A 12,206-nucleotide genomic window follows, 5' to 3' on the forward strand; every position below is an offset into this window, starting at 1 on the left:
CCTCCCACAGCCCCTGTACACTCTACCCCATCAATGACCCTCCCCACCCATTTAATCTCCTCCCACAGCCCATGGACACTCTACTCTATCATTGTCTCTACCCACCCATTTATTCTCCTCCCACAGCCTCTGTACACTCTACCCCATCAATGACCCTCCCCACCCATTTAATCTCCTCCCACAGCCCACGGACACTCTCCCCCTAACATGGACTCTACCCACCCATTTAATCTCCTCCCACAGCCCCTGTATACTCAACCCCATCAATGACCCTCCCCACCCATTTAATCTCCTCCCATAGCTGATGTACACTCTCCCCTAACATGGACTCTACCCACCCATTTAATCTCCTCCCACAGCCCATGTACACTCTCCCCTATCATGGACCCTCCCCACTCATTTAATCTCCTCCCTCAGCCCATGTACACTCTCCCCTATCATGGACTCTACCCACCCATTTAATCTCCTCCCACAGCCCCTGTACACTCTACCCCATCAATGACCCTCCCCACCCATTTAATCTCCTCCCACAGCCCATGTACACTCTCCCCTAACATGGACTCTACACTCCCATTTAATCTCCTCCCACAGCCCATGTACACTCTCCCCTATCACAGGCTCTACCCACCCATTTAATCTCCTCCCACAGCCCGTGTACACTCTCCCCTATCACAGACTCTACCCACCCATTTAATCTCCTCCCACAGCCCATGTACACTCTCCCCTAACATGGACTCTACCCACCCATTTAATCTCCTCCCACAGCCCATGTACACTCTCCCCTATCACAGACTCTACCCACCCATTTAATCTCCTCCCACAGCCCATGTACACTCTCCCCTAACATGGACTCTACACTCCCATTTAATCTCCTCCCACAGCCCATGAACACTCTCCCCTATCATGGACTCTACCCACCCATTGAATCTCCTCCCACAGCCCCTGGACACTCTCCCCTAACATGGACTGTACACTCCCATTGAATCTCCTCCCACAGCCCCTGTACACTCTACCCCATCAATGACCCTCCCCACCCATTTAATCTCCGCCCACAGCCCATGTATACTCTCCCCTATCACTGTCGTTACCCTATACATTTAATTGCCCGAGTCAATGTTCTGTATAAACACCCCCCATGATTCCCAAAGGAGATCAAGCAAAACTGCAGAATATTCATCCAGTGCCACATCTCCACTACTCCATCCTGGCCTGCTGCCCCTCCATGGAGACTGACCCCTGCCCAATGGACTACATCGGTGATCCCCACCTGTAATGGTTTCCCAGTCCCGTTCCCAATCCGCTAACTTCCCAGCTCCTCGTCGAAGTGGTTAGACCGCACGTCATCAGTTGGCGAATTGCAGTCCCTTATTGTGTGACCGGACTGCAAGGGGCTCGAGACCCTCTCTGTATGTTTCTGCCCCCACCGCCCCCCCCCCCGCCAGCCCAGCCCAGCCCAGCATGTCTGCAGCCACAAGCTGGTTTTGTTATTTATTTATTTGTTCCTGGGATGTGGGCGTCGCTGGCAAGGCCAGCATTTATTGCCCATCCCTAGTTGCCCTTGAGAAGGTGGTGGTGAGCCGCCTTCTTGAACCGCTGCAGTCCGTGTGGTGAAGGTGCTCCCACAGTGCTGTTAGGGAGGGAGTTCCAGGATTTTGACCCAGCGACGATGAAGGAATGGCCGATATATTTCCAAGTCAGGATGCTGTGTGTGACATGGAGGGGAACTTGGAGGTGGTGGTCCCGTGCGCCTGCTGCCCTTGTCCTTCTAGGTGGAAGAGGTGGTGGGTTTGGGAGGTGCTGCCGAAGAAGCCTTGGTGAGTTGCTGCAGTGCATCTTGTAGATGGTACACACTGCAGCCACGGTGCGCCGGTGGTGGAGGGAGTGAATGTTTAAGGTGGTGGATGGGGTGCCAATCAATCGGGCTGCTTTGTCCTGGATGGTGTCGAGCTTCTCGAGTGTTGTTGGAGCTGCACTCATCCAGGCAAGTGGAGAGTATTCCATCACACCCCTGACTTGTGCCTTGTAGATGGTGGAAAGGCTTTGGGGAGTCAGGAGGTGAGACACTCGCTGCAGAACACCCAGCCTCTGACCTGCTCTTGGAGCCACAGTATTTATGTGGCTGGTCCAGTAATTACAAATCTCTGTTCTGCCTCCCTTCAGAACCGCGGACCTCCTTGCAACTGAGTGAGATGAACCTGATCTTGGCCATCGCGATTCCGGCGGGCGTCCTTGCCATGCTGATTGTTGGCATCAGCACTTTCACGTACAAAGCGAAGAGGAACCAAATGAAAGGGATGCAACCTCTGTGAGTACAACCAAGGCTAGAAGGTCGGAATAAAACCCCCCGCAGGGCCCAGAGACCTCTACCAACAAGAACAGCCTGCATTTATACAGCGCCTTTAATGTCCCACGGCGCTTCACAGGAGCGATTATCCTACAAAATCTCACACCGAGCCACATCAGGAGATATCAGGACGGGCGACCAAAAACTGGGTCAAAGAGGTCAAATTAAAAGGAGTGTCTTAAAGGAGGAGACAGAGAGGCGGAGAGGTTTAGGAAGGGAATTCCAGAGCTCGGGGCCCAGGCGGCTGAAGGCACGGCCGCCAATGGTGGAGCGATGGAAATCGGGTGATGCGCAAGAGGCCAGAATTGGAGGAGCGCAGAGATCGTGGAGGGTTGGAGGAGGTTACAGAGATAGGGAGGGTTGTAGGGGCTGGAGGAGGTTACAGAGATAGGGAGGGTTGTAGGGGCTGGAGGAGATTACAGAGATAGGGAGGGTTGTAGGGGCTGGAGGAGATTACAGAGATAGGGAGGATTGTAGGGGCTGGAGGAGGTTACAGAGATAGGGAGGGTTGTAGGGGCTGGAGGAGGTTACAGAGATAGGGAGGGTTGTAGGGGCTGGAGAAGGTTACAGAGATAGGGAGGGTTGTAGGGGGCTGGAGAAGGTTACAGAGATAGGGAGGGTTGTAGGGGGCTGGAAGAGGTTACAGAGATAGGGAGGGTTGTAGGGGCTGGCGGAGGTTACAGAGATAGGGAGGGTTGTAGGGGCTGGAGGAGGTTACAGAGATAGGGAGGGTTGTAGGGGGCTGGAAGAGGTTACAGAGATAGGGAGGGTTGTAGGGCTGGAGGAGGTTACAGAGATAGGGAGGGTTGTAGGGCTGGAGGAGGTTACAGAGATAGGGAGGGTTGTAGGGGCTGGAGGAGGTTACAGAGATAGGGAGGGTTGTAGGGGCTGGAGAAGGCTACAGAGATAGGGAGGGTTGTAGGGGCTGGAGAAGGTTACAGAGATAGGGAGGGTTGTAGGGGGCTGGAAGAGGTTACAGAGATAGGGAGGGTTGCAGGGGCTGGCGGAGGTTACAGAGATAGGGAGGGTTGTAGGGGCTGGAGGAGGTTACAGAGATAGGGAGGGTTGTAGGGGGCTGGAAGAGGTTACAGAGATAGGGAGGGTTGTAGGGCTGGAGGAGGTTACAGAGATAGGGAGGGTTGTAGGGCTGGAGGAGGTTACAGAGATAGGGAGGGTTGCAGGGGCTGGAGGAGGTTACAGAGATAGGGAGGGTTGTAGGGGCTGGAGGAGGTTACAGAGATAGGGAGGGTTGTAGGGGCTGGAGGAGGTTACAGAGATAGGGAGGGTTGTAGGGGGCTGGAGGAGGTTACAGAGATAGGGAGGGTTGTAGGGGGCTGGAGGAGGTTACAGAGATAGGGAGGGTTGTAGGGGCTGGAGGAGGTTACAGAGATAGGGAGGGTTGTAGGGGGCTGGAGGAGGTTACAGAGATAGGGAGGGTTGGAGGGGCTGGAGGAGGTTACAGAGATAGGGAGGGTTCTAGGGGGCTGGAGGAGGTTACAGAGATAGGGAGGGTTGTAGGGGCTGGAGGAGGTTACAGAGATAGGGAGGGTTGTAGGGGCTGGAGGAGGTTACAGAGATAGGGAGGGTTGTAGGGGCTGGAGGAGGTTACAGAGATAGGGAGGTTTGTAGGGGCTGGAGGAGGTTACAGAGATAGGGAGGGTTGTAGGGGGCTGGAGGAGGTTACAGAGATAGGGAGGGTTGTAGGGGCTGGAGGAGGTTACAGAGATAGGGAGGGTTGTATGGGGCTGGAGGAGGTTACAGAGATAGGGAGGGTTGTAGGGGCTGGAGGAGGTTACAGAGATAGGGAGGGTTGTAGGGGCTGGAGGAGGTTACAGAGATAGGGAGGTTTGTAGGGGCTGGAGGAGGTTACAGAGATAGAGAGGGTTGTAGGGGCTGGAGGAGGTTACAGAGATAGGGAGGGTTGTAGGGGGCTGGAGGAGGTTACAGAGATAGGGAGGGTTGTAGGGGCTGGAGGAGGTTACAGAGATAGGGAGGGTTGTAGGGGCTGGAGGAGGTTACAGAGATAGGGAGAGTTGTAGGGGGCTGGAGGAGGTTACAGAGATAGGGAGGGTTGTAGGGGCTGGAGGAGGTTACAGAGATAGGGAGGGTTGTAGGGGGCTGGAGGAGGTTACAGAGATAGGGAGGGTTGTAGGGGCTGGAGGAGGTTACAGAGATAGGGAGGGTTGTAGGGGCTGGAGGAGGTTACAGAGATAGGGAGGGTTGTAGGGGCTGGAGGAGGTTACAGAGATAGGGAGGTTTGTAGGGGCTGGAGGAGGTTACAGAGATAGGGAGGGTTGTAGGGGGCTGGAGGAGGTTACAGAGATAGGGAGGGTTGTAGGGGCTGGAGGAGGTTACAGAGATAGGGAGGGTTGTAGGGGCTGGAGGAGGTTACAGAGATAGGGAGGGTTGTAGGGGCTGGAGGAGGTTACAGAGATAGGGAGGGCTGTAGGGGCTGGAGGAGGTTACAGAGATAGGGAGGGTTGTAGGGGCTGGAGGAGGTTACAGAGATTGGGAGGGTTGTAGGGGGCTGGAGGAGGTTACAGAGATAGGGAGGGTTGTAGGGGCTGGAGGAGGTTACAGAGATAGGGAGGGTTGTAGGGGCTGGAGGAGGTTACGGAGATAGGGAGGGTTGTAGGGGGCTGGAGGAGGTTACAGAGATAGGGAGGGTTGTAGGGGCTGGAGGAGGTTACAGAGATAGGGAGGGTTGTAGGGGGCTGGAGGAGGTTACAGAGATAGGGAGGGTTGTAGGGGCTGGAGGAGGTTACAGAGATAGGGAGGGTTGTAGGGGCTGGAGGAGGTTACAGAGATAGGGAGGGTTGTAGGGGCTGGAGGAGGTTACAGAGATAGGGAGGTTTGTAGGGGCTGGAGGTGGTTACAGAGATAGGGAGGGTTGTAGGGGGCTGGAGGAGGTTACAGAGATAGGGAGGGTTGTAGGGGCTGGAGGAGGTTACAGAGATAGGGAGGGTTGTAGGGGGCTGGAGGAGGTTACAGAGATAGGGAGGGTTGTAGGGGCTGGAGGAGGTTACAGAGATAGGGAAGGTTGTAGGGGCTGGAGGAGGTTACAGAGATAGGGAGGTTTGTAGGGGCTGGAGGAGGTTACAGAGATAGGGAGGGTTGTAGGGGCTGGAGGAGGTTACAGAGATAGGGAGGGTTGTAGGGGGCTGGAGGAGGTTACAGAGATAGGGAGGGTTGTAGGGGCTGGAGGAGGTTACAGAGATAGGGAGGGTTGTAGGGGCTGGAGGAGGTTACAGAGATAGGGAGCGTTGTAGGGGGCTGGAGGAGGTTACAGAGATAGGGAGGGTTGTAGGGGCTGGAGGAGGTTACAGAGATAGGGAGGGTTGTAGGGGGCTGGAGGAGGTTACAGAGATAGGGAGGGTTGTAGGGGCTGGAGGAGGTTACAGAGATAGGGAGGGCTGTCGGGGCTGGAGGAGGTTACAGAGATAGGGAGGGTTGTAGGGGCTGGAGGAGGTTACAGAGATAGGGAGGTTTGTAGGGGCTGGAGGAGGTTACAGAGATAGGGAGGGTTGTAGGGGGCTGGAGGAGGTTACAGAGATAGGGAGGGTTGTAGGGGCTGGAGGAGGTTACAGAGATAGGGAGGGTTGTAGGGGCTGGAGGAGGTTACAGAGATAGGGAGGGTTGTAGGGCTGGAGGAGGTTACAGAGATAGGGAGGGTTGTAGAGGCTGGAGGAGGTTACAGAGATAGGGAGGGTTGTAGAGGGCTGGAGGAGGTTACAGAGATAGGGAGGGTTGTAGGGGGCTGGAGGAGGTTACAGAGATAGGGAGGGTTGTAGAGGCTGGAGGAGGTTACAGAGATAGGGAGGTTTGTAGGGGCTGGAGGAGGTTACAGAGATAGGGAGGGTTGTAGGGGGCTGGAGGAGGTTACAGAGATAGGGAGGGTTGTAGAGGGCTGGAGGAGGTTACAGAGATAGGGAGGGTTGTAGGGGCTGGAGGAGGTTACAGAGATAGGGAGGGTTGTAGGGGGCTGGAGGAGGTTACAGAGATAGGGAGGGTTGTAGGGGCTGGAGGAGGTTACAGAGATAGGGAGGGTTGTAGGGGCTGGAGGAGGTTACAGAGATAGGGAGGGTTGTAGTGGCTGGAGGAGGTTACAGAGATAGGGAGGGCTGTAGGGGCTGGAGGAGGTTACAGAGATAGGGAGGTTTGTAGGGGGCTACAACCCTCCCTATCTCTGTAACCTCCTCCAGCCCTCTACAACCCTCCCTATCTCTGTAACCTCCTCCAGCCCCCTACAACCCTCCCTATCTCTGTAACCTCCTCCAGCCCCTACAAACCTCCCTATCTCTGTAACCTCCTCCAGCCCCCTACAACCCTCCCTATCTCTGTAACCTCCTCCAGCCCCCTACAACCCTCCCTATCTCTGTAACCTCCTCCAGCCCCTACAACCCTCCCTATCTCTGTAACCTCCTCCAGCCCCTACAAACCTCCCTATCTCTGTAACCTCCTCCAGCCCCTACAACCCTCCCTATCTCTGTAACCTCCTCCAGCCCCTACAACCCTCCCTATCTCTGTAACCTCCTCCAGCCTCTACAACCCTCCCTATCTCTGTAACCTCCTCCAGACCTACAACCCTCCCTATCTCTGTAACCTCCTCCAGCCCCTACAACCCTCCCTATCTCTGTAACCTCCTCCAGCCCTCTACAACCCTCCCTATCTCTGTAACCTCCTCCAGCCCCTACAACCCTCCCTATCTCTGTAACCTCCTCCAGCCCCTACAGCCCTCCCTATATCTGTAACCTCCTCCAGCCACTACAACCCTCCCTATCTCTGTAACCTCCTCCAGCCCCTACAACCCCCCAAGATCTCTGTAACCTCCTCCAGCCACTACAACCCTCCCTATCTCTGTAACCTCCTCCAGCCCCTACAACCCTCCCTATTTCTGTAACCTCCTCCAGCCCTACAACCCTCCCTATCTCTGTAACCCCCTCCAGCCCCTACAACCCTCCCTATCTCTGTAATCCCCTCCAGCCCTACAACCCTCCCTATCTCTGTAACCTCCTCCAGCCCTCTACAACCCTCCCTATCTCTGTAACCTCCTCCAGCCTCTACAACCCTCCCTATCTCTGTAACCTCCTCCAGCCCTACAACCCTCCCTATCTCTGTAACCTCCTCCAGCCCCTACAACCCTCCCTATCTCTGTAACCTCCTCCAGCCCCTACAACCCTCCCTATCTCTGTAACCTCCTCCAGCCCCCTACAAACCTCCCTATCTCTGTAACCTCCTCCAGCCCCTACAGCCCTCCCTATCTCTGTAACCTCCTCCAGCCACTACAACCCTCCCTATCTCTGTAACCCCCTCCAGCCCTACAACCCTCCCTATCTCTGTAACCTCCTCCAGCCCTCTACAACCCTCCCTATCTCTGTAACCTCCTCCAGCCTCTACAACCCTCCCTATCTCTGTAACCTCCTCCAGCCCTACAACCCTCCCTATCTCTGTAACCTCCTCCAGCCCCTACAACCCTCCCTATCTCTGTAACCTCCTCCAGCCCTCTACAACCCTCCCTATCTCTGTAACCTCCTCCAGCCCCTACAACCCTCCCTATCTCTGTAACCTCCTCCAGCCCCCTACAAACCTCCCTATCTCTGTAACCTCCTCCAGCCCCTACAGCCCTCCCTATCTCTGTAACCTCCTCCAGCCACTACAACCCTCCCTATCTCTGTAACCTCCTCCAGCCCCTACAACCCCCCAAGATCTCTGTAACCTCCTCCAGCCACTACAACCCTCCCTATCTCTGTAACCTCCTCCAGCCCCTACAACCCTCCCTATTTCTGTAACCTCCTCCAGCCCTACAACCCTCCCTATCTCTGTAACCCCCTCCAGCCCCTACAACCCTCCCTATCTCTGTAATCCCCTCCAGCCCTACAACCCTCCCTATCTCTGTAACCTCCTCCAGCCCTCTACAACCCTCCCTATCTCTGTAACCTCCTCCAGCCTCTACAACCCTCCCTATCTCTGTAACCTCCTCCAGCCCTACAACCCTCCCTATCTCTGTAACCTCCTCCAGCCCCTACAACCCTCCCTATCTCTGTAACCTCCTCCAGCCCCTACAACCCTCCCTATCTCTGTAACCTCCTCCAGCCCCCTACAAACCTCCCTATCTCTGTAACCTCCTCCAGCCCCTACAGCCCTCCCTATCTCTGTAACCTCCTCCAGCCACTACAACCCTCCCTATCTCTGTAACCTCCTCCAGCCCCTACAACCCCCCAAGATCTCTGTAACCTCCTCCAGCCACTACAACCCTCCCTATCTCTGTAACCTCCTCCAGCCCCCTACAACCCTCCCTATTTCTGTAACCTCCTCCAGCCCTACAACCCTCCCTATCTCTGTAACCTCCTCCAGCCCCTACAACCCTCCCTATCTCTGTAACCTCCTCCAGCCCCTACAACCCTCCCTATCTCTGTAACCTCCTCCAGCCCCCTACAAACCTCCCTATCTCTGTAACCTCCTCCAGCCCCTGCAACCCTCCCTATCTCTGTAACCTCCTCCAGCCCGACAACCCTCCCTATCTCTGTAATCCCCTCCAGCCCTACAACCCTCCCTATCTCTGTAACCTCCTCCAGCCCCTACAACCCTCCCTATCTCTGTAACCTCCTCCAGCCCTCTACAACCCTCCATATCTCTGTAACCTCCTCCAGCCCCTACAACCCTCCCTATCTCTGTAACCTCCTCCAGCCCGACAACCCTCCCTATCTCTGTAATCCCCTCCAGCCCTACAACCCTCCCTATCTCTGTAACCTCCTCCAGCCCCTACAACCCTCCCTATCTCTGTAACCTCCTCCAGCCTCTACAACCCTCCCTATCTCTGTAACCTCCTCCAGCCCTCTACAACCCTCCCTATCTCTGTAACCTCCTCCAGCCCTACAACCCTCCCTATCTCTGTAACCTCCTCCAGCCCCTACAACCCTCCCTATCTCTGTAACCTCCTCCAGCCCCTACAACCCTCCCTATCTCTGTAACCTCCTCCAGCCCCCTACAAACCTCCCTATCTCTGTAACCTCCTCCAGCCCCTACAGCCCTCCCTATCTCTGTAACCTCCTCCAGCCACTACAACCCTCCCTATCTCTGTAACCTCCTCCAGCCCCTACAACCCCCCAAGATCTCTGTAACCTCCTCCAGCCACTACAACCCTCCCTATCTCTGTAACCTCCTCCAGCCCCTACAACCCTCCCTATTTCTGTAACCTCCTCCAGCCCTACAACCCTCCCTATCTCTGTAACCTCCTCCAGCCCCTACAACCCTCCCTATCTCTGTAACCTCCTCCAGCCCCTACAACCCTCCCTATCTCTGTAACCTCCTCCAGCCCCCTACAAACCTCCCTATCTCTGTAACCTCCTCCAGCCCCTACAACCCTCCCTATCTCTGTAACCTCCTCCAGCCACTACAACCCTCCCTATCTCTGTAACCTCCTCCAGCCCCTACAACCCCCCAAGATCTCTGTAACCTCCTCCAGCCCCTACAACCCTCCCTATCTCTGTAACCTCCTCCAGCCCCTACAACCCTCCCTATCTCTGTAACCTCCTCCAGCCCCTACAACCCTTCCTATCTCTGTAACCTCCTCCAGCCACTACAACCCTCCCAGATCTCTGCTCTCCTCCAATTCTGGCCTCCTGTGCATCCCCTGATTTCCATCGCTCCACCATTGGCGGCCGTGCCTTCAGCCGCCTGGGCCCCGAACTCTGGAATTCCCTCCCGAAACCTCTCCGCCTCTCTCTCCTCCTTCAAGACGCTCCTTAAAACTGACCTCATTGACCGAGCGTTTGGTCGCCCGTCCTAACATCTCCTCATGTGGCTTGATGTCGAATTTTGTCTGATAATCGCCCCTGTGATGTTTTCCTACGTTAAAGGCGCTATATAAATACAGGTTGTTGTGGTTTCATGAAAACAGGAACTTCGTTTGCAAAACTATACCGGGTCCCAAAGGGGGCTTTCCCTGTGTCTGCTATCATCTCAAATACAACTCGTGTAATTAATTTATCGATTCACTGTCGCAGGCTCTGTTCCTTTAGTTATCAACTCCTGTGGGCCATTTTATTATTTCCTCCTTCTGCCACCCGCCCCCACGAGTCTTAACTTAACTGCGCTTAAATTTTTTATTGAAAGGGGTCGGGTTCTGTGTCAGTGATAGAGTTCAATCGGAAACGGAGCACGTGAAACACAACCAACACTGGGAGAGTTCCACGGGGCGGAGAGAGCGGGGGAGAGTCTCCCCGACACTGGGAGAGTTCCACGGGGCGGAGAGAGCGGGGGAGAGTCTCCCCGACACTGGGAGAGTTCCACGGGGCGGAGAGAGCGGGGGAGAGTCTCCCCGACACTGGGAGAGTTCCACGGGGCGGAGAGAGCGGGGGAGAGTCTCCCCGACACTGGGAGAGTTCCACGGGGCGGAGAGAGCGGGGGAGAGTCTCCCCAACACTGGGAGAGTTCCACGGGGCGGAGAGAGCGGGGGAGAGTCTCCCCGACACTGGGAGAGTGCCACGGGGGGGAGAGAGCGGGGGAGAGTCTCCCCGACAGTGGGAGAGTTCCACGGGGGGGAGAGAGCGGGGGAGTGTCTCCCCGACACTGGGAGAGTTCCACGGGGGGGAGAGCGGGGAGTGTGTGGGGGGAGTTTCCCCGACACTGGGAGAGTTCCACGGGGGGGGAGAGCGGGGAGTGTGTGGGGGGAGTTTCCCCGACACTGGGAGAGTTCCACAGGGGGAGGGGGAGAGCGGGGGTGTGTGGGGAGAGTCTCCCTGACACTGGGAGAGTTCCACGGGGGGGAGAGAGCGGGGGTGTGTGGGGAGAGTCTCCCCGACACTGGGAGAGTTCCACGGGGGGGAGAGCGGGGGGTGTGTGGGGGGAGTTTCCCCGACACTGGGAGAGTTCCACGGGAGGGAGAGCGGGGGTGTGTGGGGAGAGTCTCCCCGACACTGGGAGAGTTCCACAGGGGGAGGGGGAGAGTGGGGGGGGCTGCGTGGGGAGAGTTTCCCCGACACTGGGAGAGTTCCACAGCGGGGAGAGAGCAGTGGGTGTGTGGGGAGAGTCTCCCCGACACTGGGAGAGTTCCACAGGGGGAGGGAGAGCGGAGGGTGTGTGGGGAGAGTCTCCCAGACACAGGGAGAGTGCCACAAGGGGGGGAGAGCGGGGGGTGTGTGGGGAGAGTCTCCCCGACACTGGGAGAGTTCCACAGGGGGAGGGAGAGAGCAGGGTGGGGTGGTGTGGGGAGAGTCTCCCCGACACTGGGAGAGTTCCACAGGGGGGGAGAGAGCGGGGGTGTGTGTGGGGAGAGTCTCCCCGACACTGGGAGAGTTCCACAGGGGAGAGAGAGCGGAGTGGGTGTGGGGAGAGTCTCCCCGACACTGGGAGAGTTCCACAGGGGAGAGAGAGCGGGGGGGGGGATTGTGTGGGGAGAGTCTCCCCGACTCTGGGAGCGTTCCAAAAGGGGGGAGAGAGCGGGCGGGGGTGTGTGGGGAGAGTCTCCCCGACACTGGGAGAGTTCCACATGTGGAGGGGGAGAGCGGGGGGGATGTGGGGAGAGACTCCCCGACACTGGGGGAGTTCCACAGGGGGAGGGAGAGCGGGGGGTGTGTGGGGAGAGTCTCCCCGACACTGGGAGAGTTCCACGGGGGGGAGAGCGGGGGGTGTGTGGTGGGAGTTTCCCCGACACTGGGAGAGTTCCACGGGGGGGAGGGAGAGCGGGGAGTGTGTGGGGAGAGTCTCCCCGACACTGGGAGAGTTCCACGGGAGGGAGAGCGGGGGTGTGTGGGGAGAGTCTCCCCGACACTGGGAGAGTTCCACAGGGGGAGGGGGAGAGGGGGGGGGGGGTGCATGGGGAGAGTTTCCCCGACACTGGGAGAGTTCCACAGCGGGGAGC

At 57.0% G+C, this 12,206-nt stretch overlaps 1 protein-coding gene across 1 annotated transcript in view; it reads left to right on the forward strand.

Moving 5' to 3' along the window:
• LOC147110011 (cell surface glycoprotein MUC18) overlaps positions 1-12,206 on the forward strand; it is a 46,631-nt gene that overhangs the window by 26,212 nt on the left and 8,213 nt on the right. The window contains exon 6 of the mRNA XM_086004003.1: positions 2,161-2,305. Within this exon, the coding sequence (XP_085860129.1) occupies positions 2,161-2,305 (145 nt within the window). The remainder of the gene's footprint in view (positions 1-2,160; positions 2,306-12,206) is intronic.

The sequence above is a fragment of the Somniosus microcephalus genome, chromosome 12 (genome assembly GCF_052327205.1).
Source record: "Somniosus microcephalus isolate GS21.2 chromosome 12, FLI_Smic_1.0, whole genome shotgun sequence".
NCBI classification, from domain to species: Eukaryota; Metazoa; Chordata; class Chondrichthyes; order Squaliformes; family Somniosidae; genus Somniosus; species Somniosus microcephalus.